Raw genomic sequence first — 18,519 nt, 5'->3', positions numbered from 1 at the left:
TACACAAGACACCAGCAGACATCTCGACGGTGAAATGCACAGCATCTGCACAAATTTACCTCCCCAGCAGTTTTCCTAAACTGACCCCGTAGCAGGACCTCACCGGGACTCCCGAGGGCCCCGTTGTACGGATGTCGGAAGAGAGGCGTGAAGGTGCTGGGCCCGTCTCGGAGGGATCTGCAGTCAGTCCTCGGGCAGCCGTGCTGGCCGGGACGCCGACCGCAGGCACTAGGTTCACCCAGTTTGGAGGACATTTTGGTGTTTGGGGTTTACTGGATTCAGCGTGTTCTTTAGACAGGTTCAAACTGGATCTCCGGATGTTCCTTTGAAAAACTCTTCTGTTCAGTTAAGAGCTTTGGTTAGTTCTGGGTTCTGAGTCTTGGTTTAACGTTAGTTCAAGTCCCAAAATACGACTCCAGCTAATGGAATCCGTCTGAACTGAAGTTAAACTTCGCTACTTCCACATTCAAAGCTCCAAAGTGATTTGATCGAGGTGCCGTCTGGTGGCACTGCCCCCCCAGGTGGTCCTTCCCAGGCCTTGGTTCATAGGTCGCCTCTAGCCCAGCAAGGGTGGGATCATTGTAGCACCCTAGTTAGGATATTGGGGTGTCCAGGAGTTGTCTGAAGGATGAGTTCCCGGTAAAATACTCCTTGCAGCCCTCTAAGGCACTTGGAGTCGGAGCTGTGTCGCGGCGCCTGGGTTTGCCCCTGTGTAAAATCCAGGCTCTCACGCAGGGGGCCTAGGGAGCAGCATGGCCCTGGGCCTCGGTCCACACCCGAAGGCTTGACCTGCTGTGTGGACTCAGTTACAAGCAGGGGGATGTTGAAGAGCCAGCCCGCCTTGGTGCCCTGGTCGGCTTGTGCACTTGCAGTGTTCCTGCTGCAGGAAGACCTGGTGAGGCCCTCCCGGCCCAGGGCCTCCATCAGGTACCTCGGGCAGCCTCAGACCAGTGGGCGCTCGGTGAACATTTGTTGGAGAGACGAATGCTCGTCACTGCAAGTTTTAAGAGAGCATGGCTGCAGCGGTCCAAACACTGTGCCGAGTCATGAGGAAAGGACAGTCTGCTGTTTCTGCTGTTTGGAAGATGAATTGTTCCATCTCTGTCTGCACGGGCAGGGGTTTGTTATCAAACGCCCTGAGCTTGTTCTGTAAGTTGCTTTTGAGTCCTGATTGCAGCAGCTCCCCTCCCAGCATGTGGCCGGATTTCACCTGCACTGACTGTCTCTGAGAAGCGCGCAGCCCAGACGTAGGCTGTGATTAGTTCTGGTGGGTTGTCACTCGGGGTGTTTCCCCTCAAAAGGCTCCTTTCCACTCTGCTTCTGCCACTAGCAAGTACTGTCATCATGCCTGACTGCAGCATTACTAGAAAGGCATTTGGCTCAGTACCCAGCATGCCTGTAGCTCTCCTTATCTCACTACATGTATTTTAGGAATAAATGATGTAGATATGCATCCTTAGAGCAACAGAAAGAGAGATTCCTCCATTTGGTAGAGTTTGATCATCACTGTTAGTGGAGAGATTAGCTGGACTCTGTAGGACGCAGAGAAACAGGATATTTGTAATTGGACCCCTGAACAGGAAGCATCAAAGGTGCCCAAAGAGCAAATCCAAAGCTGAGGGCGGGGCTGATGGGGATGTGGACCAGTGTTGCAGAGCTTCCAGGTCCAGGGCAGGGTTCGCAGCGATCGCGTCACCGTCCGCAGGGCTGGGGGTCTGGACCCGCTCAGCATCATGTCTGCTTCCGCGGTGAGCCCTGAGACGCCAGGATGCAGCAGGTGGAACAGTGGGGCTCCCTGTGCCGCCGCTGCGGGGATAACGTCCGCATCTCGACCCTGCCAACCCTGAGGTCAGGAAACAGACCCCCGGGGTCCTTCTTGTGCTGTATGGCCAGCTCAGACCGCTGGGGAACAGGGACTTGAGTGTCCAGGAATGGGAGTATTTGGAGGGGTGGTCTCAGCAGAAAGTCAAAGCAAGGTGATGGTGAGGATATGGCGAGATTTCTGCCGCTGCCCTTTGAAGGATCCAAGCGCAGGGCCAGGGCTGAGAGGAGAAGTTGCACACAGCCCCGTTTTGGCCGTGGGGCATAGGACAAATTTGACAGTGACCGGAGCCCCAAGGGGATGGCTGCTCGTGGCCGCGCTGCTCTCGCGGCCCTGGGAGAAGTGAGAGGGTCGGGGCCGCCCCGGGCCACCTCTGTGGCCTTTTGAATGCGGGGCGCCCACTGGTCTGGGAAAGCATGTTTGTTGGTCAGAGTCCTCCTGGCCCCGGGGGCCTCAAAGACTGGCTTGTGTACTTACCTGCAGAAAACAGTAACTCACGTCCCCCTCCATAAGCCTGAAGCAGGGCCCTCAGACAGGCAGGTGGGCAGGAGGCAGCCTGTCCGGTGATTCGGGTCAGAAAAAATGGCTGGGTTCACAGAGAAGCACCCTTTTAAAAAAGGATTTTTCCCAACTCAGTTGGTGAGCCTGTCCATCAAGTTTTCAGTCTTTTAAAGTGATACTAGGCACGGGGGCGCTGGGCACAGGAGATGGATCAACGGCTTCGAGGGCCACAGTGAAGATAATTCCTCTCTTTAGAACTGTTAAAGCAGAGTTTTAGCGCTCAGAGGATCCATGGAAATCTCCTGGATCAGCACGGTCCCCTCACGGGAGGAGAGGCAGGCGGCTGCCTGAATGTCAGCATTCTGGTGCCCGTTATGGCCCACAACATCCCATTATGCTGTTTGGTCACCGCTTGAAAGTGACTCCAGGATCTTGAAAATGAAATTCTTCTTTCCCTTTGCAGTTGGCAGGTGGTCTGTGGGGCTGCTGGGCTTTCCCAGGCTTTCCCACCTCCTGGCTTTCGTGCCCTGTGGATGATTCACGCTCGGTCAGCCAGTATTTAAGGTCCAAAATGTCAGCTTTTAAAATTCTAGCCATTCTTTACATGTATTAATTAGCGTTCTCTTGAAAGAAGAGCTGTTCCTCATCATTTGGGAAAGAACTACAGTCCCTTCTGCAAGAGTGGGGTAAAAGTCCAAGCACCTCGGGGGCATCTATTAAGTACTTAATAACTAGAATTCTGATCAGACAATTATTTCATCACTGCTATTCACAGCACAAGTAAAGTGGGTGTTGGAACATGTAGCCATTAAAAAAGATGGCACACGCCACAAATGGCATGAAAAACACGACATATTGTATATTGTTAGGTGAGAAAGCAAAGGATACTCCAGCATATAGGGCGCCCTGTGTTTGTGGGAAGAACGCACGTGACGCCCCTGTGTATGCGGTGTATGGGCAGGTGCATAGGATGCCATCGAGCCCTGTAGGGGCAGGAGCCAGACGCCCATGAGGGGCCAGGAGGAGGCCGCTGGGAGGGGGTGTTTCCCCAACACTCTCAGCATGGAAGGCAAAGGGGGCGGGGGCAGGACTGTTTGGGGAGAGGGTTTCTTTGGGGAGAGTCCTTGGAATGCTCTGTGATGTCTGCTCTCCTGTGGAGGGGAGGGAGGTCCCCCACCGGTGAAAGGACTTTCATGTTGCTGGGGGACACAGGGATGAGAGGTGGCTGGCAGCCGTCTTGGTGCAGCTGGGCAGAGAGGTCCACTGGGTCTCTAGTTGTCCTCTACTCAGGAGGACAGCCACCAGGGCGAGGGCCAAGAGGGGTCAGGGGCCACAGCTGGGGGGAGGCGGCCCCTGGTCCATGGGAGAGGAGGTGCTGGCTTCCACCACGAGCACCTGTGCCAAGACCCCTGAGTGCCTCCAAGCCCCCTGGAGCCCCGAAAACCACCACCAGCAGATCCGAACCCAGTCTGCCCTCCACTCCCACTAGCCTGAAATAAGTCAGGTGGAGAAGGCATGTTAACTAAGCAGACCAGGCTGTGCCTTAGACCAGAGTGATCAGAAACACGAGGGGCCTAACCTGAGTTTCCTGCAGGACAGAGACTGTGCCCTGAGCCAGTGGGAAGGGCCCAGCTCCACCTGCAGCACAGACGTCTCTCCAGGTAGTCCATAAACATGAGCGGGTTCACCGCCGCTGCAGGCTGCACACGGGCTCGCAGCACGGGCCACACCGCCTCGTGCCTGGACTGACGTGCTGTGTGATTGCACGGTCCAGGGCGTGTGCTGCTTTCGCAATTTAAGATCGCACGCCTGGAAGAGTCTGTCGAATTTTAAGGGTGTCTCAGTGAGGGGTTCGTATTGTTCTCTTAGGTACTGAGAAGTTCTTAGTGGACAGAGGCTGGTGTAACAGGATGTGGCGAAGGCTCTGATGTGCATGTAATGGGTCTCAAGACCTTGGGGGGTCATTGAGCCTCTTTAGGTGTGGACCCCCGCTGTGAAGCAGCGTGTTCACCGAGAGCCAGAAGGTCCTTCCCAACTCTGAAGTTCTGCGGTCCTTTTTTTTTTTTTAATTTTTTTTATTTTATTTTTTATTTTTGGCTGCGTTGGGTGTTTGTTGCTGTGCACGGGCTTTCTCTAGTTGCGGTGAGTGGGGGCTACCCTTCGTTGCGGTGCGCAGGCTCTAGGCGCGCGGGCTCAGTAGTTGTGGTGCATGGGCTTAGTTGCTCTGCGGCATGTGGGATCTTCCCAGACGAGGGCTCGAACCCACATCCCCTGCACTGGCAGGCGGACTCTTAACCACTGCGCCGCCAGGGAAGCCCCTCTGTGGTCTTTTGAATGACCCCCAGCTGGCCCTCTGCCCCGAAGTCCTTGTTCACCAGGCAGAGCCCCAGCACTTACTTAAGGGGCTCACGAGGAGGATGACAGATGGAGTGAGGAAACGTGACATTGCTTCTTAAAGTGCTTTCTTCCTGTTCAGAGATGTCCAGCAGTTAGTGTGGCCTGAATCAGTGCAGACGGAAGCACAGGAAACAAGAGCAGCCCTGACAACAGCCCCTGCCCCCGAGGCACCGCCCAGCCGGCACGTGGCCTCTGCGTCCTCGGCCCAGCAGTGCGCTCTCGGACCCCACAGCAGGGAGAGCAGCCCTCACCAGGGGCTCCAGGGTCAGGGGCCCCTTGGGGCCACACTCCACCCAGGAGGTGCAGGTGGGTCGGCGACGTTCCATGCTGCCCAGCCCCAGGCCGGGCTCAGTGCTGCCAGGGACGGCCAAGGGCGAAAGCGGCCTGGCTGGGCTGGGCCCCCGCTGTGTGTCTGTGCCCCACCCAGCCCGGCCCACAGCACAGAGGCGCTGTGGGCAGGGCTGGGGAGCCTCCGGCAGCTCAGCCAAGCTCCGTTCAATGCCTCGTTTACTCGTCTGTGCGATGAGACTTGGGGACACCCCGGGCCTGCGAGTTTGGGGGATGAAATGAGCTCATGAGGGTGGGACCCAGCCCCGCTGCTGCTGTCACTGCCCGTCCCGAGAGCAGTGCTTTCCTCAGTGGGCTCGCGGGATGCACTGGTCATCAGCACTGCCTTCTGGGTCTGTGGAGGTGCTGGGGGCCGTCGGGTGGAGCGTCCAGGGACGCCCGGCCCTTCGGCGGCGGCGTGAGACCGGGAGTCACCCCGCCGGCCAGACAGGCCTCCCTGTGCCAAGCAGGCCCCTGAGGAGCCGCCCGGTTGGCTCACCAGCACTCACCCGCCCTGCACGGGAGGAAGCCAGGCTTAGCGAGGTTGGGGCTGTGGCCTGGCGAGCTGTGGGCTCCGAGCCCACCCTCCTTCCCGTGCCAGGTAGGGCGTGGCTGCCATGAGCCCCTGAGCGGTTCAGCACCACCGCAGGGACGGGGGTCAGCCTGGGTCTCTGGTGCAATGGCCTGGGGTGGGGCACGGGAACTTTCTAACAAGTCGCCAGGGGCTGCTGCTCTGGGGCCCCGTCAGCACCGCACTCGTAATCCTTGAGGTCCCTCCAGCGCCTGCACCCCAGGACTGTGGGTCTCAGCCCTGGGTACACGTTGGAACCTCCAAGAGTCTTAAAAACTGAGAAGTGCTGTCCAGGGGAATCAAACCAGAACCCTGGGTATGGGTACTAACAGCGGGCCCCGGGGGCGTGTAGGAAGGACCCGGCACACCCTCCACTGCCGCTTGGCTGCCCCATCACCAGCCTGGGCTGAGGGGCACTGACCTGCCCTCTGACGGGGTCGTCCACGGGCACACGAGGTGCTGCCGGTCAGGTGAGCCTTGGAGACCGCGTCGTTCTGGCCACGGCAGATTCTATACAAGGAGTGGCCGGGGGGCAAGAAGCGTCGTTTCTCTGCTTCCTCTCGAGCAAAGGTTAAAACAATGAAACGCAAATAAAAATCTCCGTAATGAAGGGGCTTGGCCTGGAGGGTGTGCTCATCACGGCGGGGGAGGCCAGTCGAGCTGAGCTGACCCCAAGCTGAGGCCTCTGCGTGGCTCTTCCTGCCGTCGAGCAGCAGCCACTCTTCAGTGTCCCTCGCCATCTCCCCTTGTGTCGTCTTCACACTGACACCCGCGCTCGGCCGCCTGCCCACCGGGGTCGGAGCCAGGAGACAGCAGAGGAGGTGATGGGCCCTTCTTCCCATCTCGCTGCGCCTGTTCTCACCTGTTCACCGACACAGGCGTGGCTGATGCACAGAAGCGCCTGGAAACAAGTAAACGGTGTCCAGTGCTGTGTCCACCACAACCAGCAGTTGAAAGTCCTCTGACGGGACTGGACTGGGCTTCCCTGGGGCTCCGGCTTCATCACCAGGGGCAGAGGAAGTGGGATTGTGAGACCCCCCACCCCAGGAGCTGCGGCTTGAGGGGCATTTACCCGCCCGGTGATGAGGTCCCACCAGCCCATCCCAGAGGAGGACGGGTAGACCAGGTCAGCACCTGCTGTCTGCGGGCTGGGGATCCAGTGACCAGCATGGCTCTGGCCTCGGAGCCCAAGAGCACTTCCTGGGCTTCCCTGCAGCTTCTGATTCTGGAAGAAGCTTTGCCACTTATGACTTCAAATTTAAACTAAACTTTTGAACGGAAGGTGTTATTGGTAATGTTAGCTGTCGCCTGGCCTCGTACGTTAGTGCCAGAAACAGTTTTCTTTCTCCTTTTCCTTTGCCCATGCCTGCTCCTGCAGCACTTCCCCTGCGCTCCGTCTTGAGCAAGGTGACCCAGGGGACGAGGCCTCCCGCCACTGGATGCCCAGGTGCTGGTCCGCCCACCCTCTCCTCACAGGCCGGGCCGCAGGAGCGGAGACCCCTCCCTGGAGCTCCTGGTCACAGTGGGAAGCACCTCCATCACACTGTGGCCACCGTCAAGAGTCAAGCCTGCCTGGGTACCTCCGCTGTCCCACTGCTGTGCTGTCTCTCTCTGTGCGTCGGTGCTGGTAGGGGACTGGATTTCTCTCTTGGTAAAAATGTGGACAGATCGGAGCACAGCCACTGCTGGGGATGCCCCAGGAGCCTCACCCAGAGAGGGCGGGAGACCACGTCAGTCGTGGTCACAGCCTCGCCTGAGACGTTAGCCCTGCATTCGCTGGACGAGTGCTCAGAGCCGTCTTAGTCTGCTTGCGCACCTGGACTCGGTTCATGCCTCTGGCTCTGTGTCCAGGGCTTTCATCATAAAACACCTTGAACGTGGAAGACTGGAGTGGTAGGAGCACATCTCCCCAGGTCCCAGGAGGTCACAGAGGGCCAGTGGGGACAGTGGTCTTCCAGGGAGAGGGCAGTGACAGCGAGACGGGTTCTGGCCCCAACCTTGCTCTGCGAACCCATGAGCAGGAAACATAGTGTTTGTAAAAGCTCTGCCCTAGACGAAGTGTAACACCTAAGTAGTGACTCACCTGATTTTCTTGAAAACGAATTGCTGTTTATATCATTGAAATAATGAGAAAATAAACCCGGGACTCAAAACAACACGTGTACCATCATCTGTGAGAGTATGACTTGCCGCGGATATTTTGGAGAGAGAGTTGGTTTTTCGGGTACAAGTTTCTTTTCCATGGTGGTCGGTTCCTCCCCCTTCATAAGACTGCTTCAGGGGCTTCCCTGGTGGCGCAGTGGTTGGGAGTCCGCCTGCCGATGCAGGGGACACAGGTTCGTGTCCCGGTCCGGGAAGATCCCACATGCCGCGGAGCAGCTGGACCTGTGAGCCATGGCCGCTGAGCCTGCGCGTCCGGAGCCTGTGCTCTGCAACGGGAGAGGCCACGACAGTGAGAGGCCCGCGTACCGCAAAAAAAAAAAAAAAAAAAAAAAAAAAGACTGCTTCGGGCCAGGTGAACTGCAGCTGTCTCCTCTGAGTTCCAGAACACAGACACGTGTTCTAATAGCAGCCTTTCCTGAGCACAACTCATCCATGTCCCGAGTATGTTCCGTTCAAGTTGCCGTGAAGTTTAAGAAATTTCTGGAGGCTGCACCGTGCGTAAGACAAGTTTTTCTGAACCTCTTGATCTAGAATGTTCCTTTCAGGGGACTAAGCTGCCTTCCCAGGAGGAACTTAGGAAGCCACCCCCGCCGGTTTACGCTGGGCTCCTGTGCGCTCTTTCCTGCGAAGCCTGGCGGTTGGTTCACGGAGGCACCTGGGTCAGGCCCTGGTCGGGGCTCCTCCGCCACCTCCTCTCTGCAGCTTCCGGGACACTTTGCCAAGTGTACAACGTGTCAGTGCCTCCCGAGTCTGTTACTCACCCAGGTGCTAATTAAACAGTATGGAAGCTGAGGAGTACAAAAAAAAGCACTTGCTTCTGGGAAAATCAATTTGTGTGCTTTGGAAAAACTGAAAAATTGAGTTGCTAAGCAGCCGTAGGGTTGGAGGTGAGCATGACGGCTAGGATTGAGTCTGGAAGCCTAGCTTTGCGGGAGCCTAAGTCAGCCCGCTTCCAGTGCTCTGAAGTTGGAAATCACGGAGGACAGGTCAGAGTATGATTTACACAAGAAAAGCGAAGAGGAGCCCAGTCAATAAGCCCACACGCAAAGGAAAGGCTTTGGCTGTGTGTTCTGTGTTGAAGTGATAGAAACACACTTTGTATTTCAATCAATGGAAGATACTTAAGGTATTAAGCACCTACCGTGCTTTTCAGGTCCCCAAGCCACTGACCCCCACTTTGGATAAGAGACCTCCTCCTCCTTGTTTTGGGTTTTGAAAGACGGAGAAGATTTGTGTGATAAGTGATGAATAAATTTTTACCAGAAAATTCTCATTCTTGTTTATAATTTATTCATAAAATATTTCAGGTGATTTATACGGCCATTTTTAGCTGAAAAACCATGACTGAAGAAAGTTGCATCTGTTTGGGCTAATTTACCCCCAGCGATAGTTTATGTACAGTAATGATGGGTTTGTTATTCTCTCTCTTTGCTTTGTTTCCTGATAGTTTGTAAGAGTGGCTTTTTAGTTTTACTTTTTGCTCGTTTTAGCTACAGCTCGAGGGTGACGCTGTCCTGGGATGATGGAAATGTGTGTCTGAGCTGTGAGACGAGAGCCACCAGCCACATGTGGCTGCTGAGCATTACAAGTGTGGCCACTGCAGCTGAGGAGCTGAATTTTCAATTGCATTTAATTTCAGTTGATTTAGGCTTAAACGGCCACATGTGGTGACCACGTTGCAAAGTGCAGTTCTAGGGTTTTTCCTCTTCTTTATTTTAGCGAATCTGTTCAGTTCATTTTATCTATTGTTTTAGCTAAAGCGGTAATGTATCGTTGAAGCATGATGGTGACCGCAAGTGCCCAGTAGGGTCCTGGTTTGGGTTGTACACTGTGCTTAACCGTTTCTAATAATAGCTACTTCTTTTAACAAATGGTCTTTGCTACGTTAAGGCAGTCTCAGTATTTCGTTATTCTATTTAGAGCTTTTAAAAACTAGCAATGGCTGCTGAATTTCGTCAAGTAACTTTTCAGTCGATTGATGTGAACAAAATTTTCCTGTTTTCAGACTGAGACTTGATTTTATTATCACCATCTCAAATATCTAGGTTGCTACGATAGTGTAACAAAAATAAATTCTCACGCAGACCCTGCTTGCCTCACCCACGCCACTTTTTCTCATGCAGTCTGGACTATTCAGCACTTTTCAAACAAGCCTCCTCTCCCCAGTTTGTCCTGGGTCCAGCTGAACTCTGCTGGGAGTCGCCCCTGCCTGGCAGCTCTCTCCCCTTTCTCCAAGCTGCGCCCCCGCCCCCGGCCCCGCCCGCCGAGTCCCTTCACGGTTGTGGTTTACGTTATTATGACCACAGTTGACCCTGTAACAGTTCCAGGCTCCTTTCCGGTGTAGCTCTATGTTATTCCTGGAACTATAAGTTAGTTTTCCACCTCTCTATCAATAATTAGCATCAAACTTTGTACCAGAACAATGGCAAGACACTCTCGCAATGATCTAGTACACAGAGTGGTCACCAAGTGCTGTTCTCGGAGCCACTCCTGTGCCCTCCATCCCGTGCCAGGCGGCCTGGTTGGTCCGGGGCTCCCTGGTGCTCCTCCAACAGAGCTTCCAGAAACACCCAGCAGGGCAGGGAAGTCTGGAGTTCTCAGAGTTCAGAATTCAAACTCGATGTGATTCTCCCAAACGTAGGCCCCCTGTGCCCTTTAAGGGCACCCCCATTGCTCACCTCCTGCGGGCTGGGCTGCCGCCCCCTTTGCTGCACCAGAATCTTTAACACACATACATGCTGTCTGTCTTCAGTTTTATGACATCTCTAGGAACTGCCATTTCAAATTTCTCAACTGCCATTTTCGTGAGACTTGGGAAATGGAGCGAGAAGCTCGTATGTCCCCAGTTGTCTGTCTCTTGCCCTCATCGCGTAGGCACATCCCTCCTTACCACCCTGCTCATCCGTACACTCCCAGGTCTGCAGGCTGCACTGCCCACCGGCCGGAGGTGTGTTTCTAGTGATGTCTTTGTGCTTGATGATGTGTCCTAAGTAGTTTTTCAAAAAGCAACGTTTTCTTTAAATATGTAAGAATGTTAATATAGTATGAATTTATGTACTCAATCTTCGGTAGGTAATTCAGTTTTTAGGATGAATGTATTTTCATTTTATTTTAAAAAGCCTTTAGAAAGTATTTTCATGGTTTTTTTGTTTGTGTTTTTAGCCGCACTGCGTGGCATGCAGGATCTTAGTTCCCCAACCAGGAAACGAACCCAATTCCCCTGCAGTGGAAGTGCGGAGTCTTAACCACTGGACCACCAGGGAAGTCCCTATTTTCATCTTTTTTTTTTGCAAAACTTGGTTTGTAGCCAACTTTTCATTACCTCTGTTCTTAGAAGTAAAACATTCCCGTGGTCAAACCAAAAATGCATAACTCCATTGATGTGTTTGCACAGTTATCGTACAGTTGCGCGTGGCGTGTCAGAGAGCAGAACTGTTGTTTCTTTCTTTGTTTTAATTGAGGCTAGCACCCTGCTCCTCCAATACTGAAGTTTAAATGAAGTATAAAAGTTTAGAGGTCACAAAATACAGTAGAAACACCTTGGACTTGTGATAAAAATTTCCGGGGTTCAAACGTGGATTCACTTACTGTCTGTTTAATGTTGAGAGGCCCCTGGACCATTCAAACCTCAGTGCTCTTTGTCAGTGAGATGACTAATACAGTGTTGGTATGAATTACTGTCGTGGGGTGGTTATTAAACCGAATAAGAGATCTGAAAAGTGTTTTAAGCTATAACATAATGCAAATTAAGTTTTGATAACTCCATGAGGGTAGCCTAAGATTTCACCGCTAATATGTCATCTTGACTGCTGAAATCAACTAAATCTTTTCAAATATTTAAATTTGCAAATTGTCCTGGAAGTCAGAATCCATAAACGCACAAGTATATGTGCATCTAGGGGACCCTAACCTCCAAGACTTACACAATACTCAGTGTTGCCCATTTTATCACATGGGGGGTGGGCGGGAAGCACTTCAGCAGGAAAAAGCAATGATTCTACTATAATTCGAAAGTGCGCAGTGCATGCTGGGTTCTCAGAAACGTTCTACCGCAGATCTGCTTATTCATCCAAAGCTGATTACAATGAACCCATGCCAAGTATATTCTCAATAATATCGTGGTGCGAGTTTCACAGAAAAATAATTTGCAAGATAATTACCTAATTAACAGGCTTTCTATTTGAAAAGCTTCTGAGCAGATCCGGTCCCACCACCCTGGGCACCCCACACGTGGCCTGAGGGTGCTGCCCTTGTGCTGGGCAGAGGGCCCTGCTCACCCCCGTCTCCCCTCCAGCCTGCAGCGGCCTCTGGGACAACATCACGTGCTGGCTCCCCGCGGATGTCGGCGAGACTGTCACGGTGCCCTGTCCAAAACTGTTCAGCAACATTTATAGCAAACCAGGTACTGTTGTCTGTGTTGTTTCTGAGCTGTGCGGGGGGCGGGGGGGGGGCATACGAGGGGCCGGCTTCTCCATGGAGGCACAAGAAGCAGGGCGTCAGTTTCTTTGGCCCAGTGAGTCAGGGAGCAGCTGTGCTGAGCTGGCCTTAGAGACTGGGAGCACAGAAGGCTTCCTGCCAGGTCGTCCACCCTACAGCAACATGGCGGGGCGGACAGGAGACCCTGGGCAGGAGCCAGACACACAGGCGCCCAGCGCAGACGAGGGGCCGCGGCACCAGGCAGGGAGAGACTAGAAACACCTGCCGCACTTGGGCACCCGTAACCCCCAGAGAGCGTCCTCCAGGGTGTCCCTTCTCGGCCGGGAACGCACTTTCTGCTTCACGGGAATCCTCTCCTTTCCTGGACCGACTCTCTGGGTTCTCAGCCCCACCCTTGACCCGGCCCCCTGTCACCTGAACACCTGCAGTCGCGGAGCTTCCAGCCTCAGAAGGTGCTGACCGAGATGGGCCGCCCCCTCCTTCCGGGGCTTGCTCTGCACACAGGCCCAGGAAACCCAGATGTTCGAGAAATAGACCCGTTTTTTATAAAAAGTTGTAAGTGGGAAATTGGGGGGTGTCTCTACACATCAGTGCGTGTTGTCATGGCAACCAGCACGTTGCTCTGCTGTCCCCATGCGGGTGAGCCCTGGGGCCCACGTGAGGTCCCCCTGAGCCAGGCTAGGAAAGGGGATGTGAACAGGCGGGTGGGAGACTCTACTTCTGTGGGAGGGGAGAGCTGGGGGACTGGGCACAGTTCCGAGAGCAGGTCTTTGCAAGGGACAGTATCAAACCATCAGGTGGCGGAGGGCCAGGTTCCAGGACTCGGAGGTTTATTCTGACGAACTGGAACCTTAGGGCATCATGGATGCCGTCAAGTATCAGTGTTCTCTCAGCTGGGGAGAAGGCGCCTATGCTCTGCGTCCAACAACGACACAGCCAGGAGCCCGTGCCCTCGGCCAGGCAGCCCAGTTCTGAGTTCTGCTCCCCGTCTTCTCCAGAAGCCACCTGGCCAGTCCCCAGAGGGCTGCGAGGGCCCTGGCCCGCCCCTGACTCGTAGCTGAAACGGCCCGCAATGGGAGCACATCCGGTGGACCGGCCTCAACCTGGAGCCTGCCCATCACTCCTGCCTCGGCCCAAGCCAGGACCCTCCTGACAGGGTCTGAGCCCAGGTGGCCGTGCTCAGGGCCAGACGTGTGACTGTGGCCTTTTCAGGACAGTCCCACTCAAGCATGCACTTAAGGACTGAGGACAGGAAGGAGTGTGCAATCAGCTTTAGGGAGCTGGGGTGGGGCTACCTACACCACTGTGCTGAGGCCCCTGCACTGCAGCTAAATTGGGGCCACAGTGGGGAGAGGCATGGAGATTGCGGGGTCCTCACAACAGCTGACCAGACTCTGAGTCCTAAGCTGTGCCCCACTTTTGTTCTCAGGTCCCTCTCTCACCTCCCCTCACCCTCTCCCTGAGCGTCCCCTCACTTCCCTGCCCTCACCCCCCGCCCCTCTCCCTCACCTCCCACACCCCTCTCCCTGAGCTCCCTGGCCCCGCTCTCACCCCTTTGTCCATCTCTCCCCCGATGCCTCTCTCACATCCGTGACCCGTCCCTCACCTCCCTGCCGCTCTCTCATCTCACCTCCCTGACCCCTCCATCACCTCCCCAGCCCCTCTCTTTACCATCTCAGGCATTTCCTGGAAGCCCACCTTCCACTTTTGCCCAAGGTTTCACTGAGGAGTGTGAAGCCAGGAAGATGACAACCCTGTGGGCGAATCTCGACTTCGTAGGATGAGGTTTATTTAAATGTCCTCCTTAGTGTTTGCCATATTATAAGTGAGGAATGGCTAGCTCAGCACTCCTTGCCCTTCCACAGAGCTTAGGGTACAGGTCCCAGGAGCAGGTAGGCAGCAGGTGGGCTGTGCAGGTGAGGAGCTGACTGCCCAGGTCTGCAACGGGCGCCTCGCTTGTAATCTGGTAGCTTTGGGCGGGTGACCCAGCTTCTTTAAGCCTCAGGTTTCTCACCTGTAAAATGGGATCATCAAAGGGCCTCCTCATGTAGCTGTCAGGATTGCATGAATTAAATACGGAAGAGCCGGGAGGAGCCGGTGAGCCCTACGCTGCCGACACCACTGTTGTTCTTGTCCTTTCTTGTTCCCGACTCTGACGGGCAGGTCATTCCCTTCTGTGGGCCTCGGTCTCCCTTCTGTAACGTGGGGCAGGGGAGCCAGACCTCAGCAACCTTGCCCCTTTCAGGTCTCTGTCTGGCCCACTGCACTGCAGTTCCTGTGCCCGAGCTGCCCGCAGGCCCCCCGGGAGCTGGAGCAGGAGGTTTCGGGTCTGGAATCGGAGGACCCAGGGGATGGCGGTGTTGGAGTGAGGCTGGGCCGGGAGAGCCCAGGTGCTCTTTTCCAGGGGCTTTGCTGAAACCGACCCAACCCACTTCCTCTCCAGCGGGTTGGGGTCTGGACTCCCCCGGCCTCTCTCCCCACGGGGAGCAGAGTGGCTTACGCTTATCTCCTCCCCAGGGCGGACACACCGCACTCTTGGTCCCACCTGATTCATCAGTCAGAGCAGGTGAACCGCTGCGCTGCCCTGGGGTAGAAGAAATGAGGGATTTTTAAGCACAAAACTCAGTTGTTACTGACCCTCAGAGCCTCACTTTTCCATCTATAAAATGGGAACAGTGATGCCACCAAGTGTGCAAATAAAAAGAGATGGTGTGAGGAAACGTTTGCTATTCTGAAAGCCCTGGGCCTGTGGTCCCAGCAGGAAGCAGAGACAGCAGGGCCAAAGTCGCCGCGCCAGCCTGGGTCCGAGCTCCCGAAGCCCACCCAGCAGGTCCATCCCCTTTCCCTCACCACCCTGTGTGTCATCTGCTAAAGACGCCTCTTCCTGTGCAGGGGACCCTGCATTGCTGAGTCTGACGTGCACGTTAGGTTCCTAGGGGCAAACAGTGGGGCTATAAAATCAAAGCTGTCTATTTCATGCCACGTGAACCTGACGTCCACGGCCTTTCCTGCAGCCACAGCGGCCAGTGGTGCCTGCCCTGGCTGCTCTGGTCACTGTGCCTCGGGGCCGCGAGGTGAGGACTGGCCCAGGGGAGCAGGAAAGCGCAGGGCAGAGCAGGGCAGAACGGCCAGGGTCTGCCCACGATGCCTCTCAGTGGACGGAACAGCCTGTTCGCTTCCACCCCGCTCCGTAGTGAGTAGAACACACCGGCACCTCTGTCCCATCATAATTGCCCCGGACACCGCGCCCGTGCTTTGGCACCGAATCCGCTCCCTCCAGCCGCCGAGGCCCCGGGGATGCAGGGGCCACTGCCCAGGCTTCGTGGGCGAGGATGCCAAAGAGGGGGACGCACCCTGAGCAGCTGCCCCGGGTTCAGGCCCCTAGCCGGCCCCGAGGGAGAGGGAGCCTCTCAAGCCAGCGTAGGTGCAGGCGGGGACCCTGGCCACCAGGCCAGTCCTGACGTGCAGATCAGACACCTAGCCTTTACCTTCCAGGAAACATAAGCAAGAACTGCACCAGGGACGGGTGGTCAGAGACGTTCCCGGATTTCATGGACGCGTGCGGCTACAATGACCCCGAAGATGAGAGCAAGGTAAGGGCTGCGCGGGCCTCCCTTTCTGGTCGTTTTTCCGAGGTGCCTGGTAAACTGCGACCATTTGCTGCTCCAAGCCTAACTCAGGTGTTCTTTCACTTCTGGCCAAATCTGGCCAATGAGGTCCCTGGTTTCAGTTCAGCCACCCAGCCTTTGGAATTATGTGCTGGTTCCGTAGTCTTGGAGCTGGGAAAGGCTGGTTTTCTCCACCTGCTGTGGTATATCTGGAAGGTGACACCAAGAGTGGCTCTACCTGCCGGACTGAGCTTAGCCAGTGTCCCTTCTGCCATGAGGGTTTCCTTGTTCCCTTTAGGGTGTTGCCACCCGTGGCTGTCGAGAAGCCACGCGGTTGTTCTCTTAGCCCTGAGCCGGCAGCGGGGATGGAACCAAACTTGGAGCAGCTCTGCAGACTTAGAGCCCGCGTTGCTGGTTGGGCTGCCCAGGCTCGGCTGGCCGCTGCTGCCTCTCTCGGGCCGTGGTGGAGACTCGGCGTGGGGCAGGCATAGTGTGAGGAGAGCCTTTCTCCGGGAACGCGGTCCTTTAAGCGGTGGGCATCCTCAGCCCGGCACCCGCACCCGGCCGTGCCCCGTGGTGGGGTCTGTTTTGTTTGCCACCGGGAAGCCAGGTCAGCGTCTCCCCTTGAAGCCCATCGCTCGCCCTGTGACCCCGTGTGGATGGGTAAGGGCCTTGGGAGCCGGGAGCCGGGCTGTTTCAGACGTGCTCCCTGACGACGGGTGTGAGGCCCTGGGGAGTGCCTGCCCCCGACGCCTGAGCCCACACGGTGCGGGCAGACCGTGTCTGTGCCGCCGAGGCCCATCTCCTGCCCCCCGCCCATGCCACCTCACCTCCGCTGCCCCTGGGTCCTGCCCCCAAGTGAGGCCCTTAGGGATGTGGCTGTCCCATCACTTCTCCTGGGTAACAGAGGGGCTTTCTTTGCTCTCCTCACTAAGAGTTACAATTTAAAGCCGGTTCTTTTCCTACCAAATTAGTAAACCCTAGGAAAGGAAGTTCATTGTATTTTAGCTGGTATCCCTCTAACTGGATGACAAGTGACCTGTCACCGGTGGTCAGTGAGGGTAATCATGGTGGTGCAGCTCTGAGCCCTGCATCATGTGCTTCTTACTGATGGACGTGGTATATATTTAACGTACACGATGTGATGTTCTCACATGTATACAATATGAGATGATTCCCCAGTCCATCGCCTCACAGATTCCCTTTGCTTTTATATATATATATATATATATTTTATTTATTTATTTTTGTCTGCGTTGGGTCTTTGTTGCTGCGCGCGGGCTTTTGCTAATTGCGGCAAACGGGGGCTACTCTTCACTGCGGCGCGCGGGCTCCTCATGGCGGTGGCTTCTCTTGTTGCGGAGCATGGGCTCTATGTGCGAGGTCTTCAGTAGTTGTGGCGCACAGGCTTAGTTGCTCCGCAGCATGTGGGATCTTCCAGGACCAGGGCTTGAACCCATGTCCCCTGCATTGACAGGCGGATCCTTAACCACTATGCTACCAGGGAAGCCCCTCCGTTTGCTTTTGGTGAGACACAGAACCTATTCATCTTATCACTGCAGGTTTGTGCTTGTTGACCGATGCCCCCGCCTTTGCCCACCCCTCATCTCATTTAGTCTGGGTGACAACCCACTTTACAGATGGAGAAACTGAGGTTTAGAGAAATGATGTGATGTGGCCAAGGGCCCCGCCATTCTGACGAGAGCCAGCCTCTTTGACCCCCTCCTCAGGGGCCGCTCCCGGGCCCCCCGCTCTCCCTACACAGGTGGAAGCAACAGCAATGGGCCTGGGACACACCTGGGCGGGCAGCCAGGCCAGGGCTGTGCTGACTCTTCCCAGCCATTGTCTCCCCCACCACCGCCCGTGGACTTGTGCCCCTGGGGCATTCTGCACGAGCCCCTTTTGTTCTACAGGATCCCACAGAGAAGGCCCAGCCTTTCCCCATGGGCGTGGCCAAGAGGCAGGTCTCGCAGGGCCCCCATGACAGCAGCACAAATGGTGAAGCCCCCCAACGCTGGGCCCGAGGCTTGGGCAGCGTTTAGCCTCTTCCGCCGTCAGCCATTCCCCGCCCCCACCCCGCTCCCTGGAGGATGGGCGTAAGTGCCACTGCCCACGTGCTTGCCGGTGGCCGGGTGCACAGCCAGGTCAGAGGCCACTCGTGGAATCAGGGTCCAAGCACGTTTTCATTGGACAGTGAGGGGATCTCAGGTTCCAGACTCGTAGCAAACTGCTGTTCAGCTACTTAAATGTGTCCAAACCAGGAAGCCGTCCTATTGGTGTCTAAGAATAAGACCTTAACTCGTGTAGAATTTAACCCCAGTTTCAGGGCTGTTTCCATAAAGAAAAGCGTCCCAGGCCCTGTTCTGAAAACCCTGAACTCTGACCAGGGGTGATGACAGACCCACGGTGGCCGGGACCCTGTCACATCCCACCTGCCTCCCAGGTGGCCCTGCAGGACGGGGGCAGCAGCTGGAGAGTGTCCAGACTTCTGTAGGGGTGGGTGGGGTGGGGCCCCAGCAGCCGCCTTCCATCACCCACGTCTCCCTTCCACCTCGGCAGCCAGCCCAGCGTTCGTAACTCCGAGGCCTCAGGACACACGTCAGGGCGAAGAACACAGCGTCCTGAGGCCTCGCCAGCAGCATTTATTCAGAGCCTGTACTTGTTCCACAAGTAAACATTTCCCGGAACCGTAA

General features: G+C 55.7%; 1 protein-coding gene across 2 annotated transcripts in view; it reads left to right on the top strand.

Moving 5' to 3' along the window:
- The window catches only part of VIPR2 (vasoactive intestinal peptide receptor 2), a 76,355-nt gene that overhangs the window by 12,396 nt on the left and 45,440 nt on the right, over positions 1-18,519 (top strand). For both annotated transcript variants that reach the window (XM_082845982.1, XM_082845981.1), the window contains exons 3-4: positions 12,076-12,183; positions 15,714-15,811. In XM_082845982.1, coding sequence (XP_082702108.1) covers positions 12,076-12,183; positions 15,714-15,811 — 206 coding nt within the window. The remainder of the gene's footprint in view (positions 1-12,075; positions 12,184-15,713; positions 15,812-18,519) is intronic.

The sequence above is a fragment of the Leucopleurus acutus genome (genome assembly GCF_964270905.1).
Source record: "Leucopleurus acutus genome assembly, chromosome: 9".
Classification (NCBI taxonomy): Eukaryota; Metazoa; Chordata; class Mammalia; order Artiodactyla; family Delphinidae; genus Leucopleurus; species Leucopleurus acutus.
Note: the sequence above shows the minus strand (reverse complement) of the source record. Positions and strands in the feature narration are given on the sequence as shown.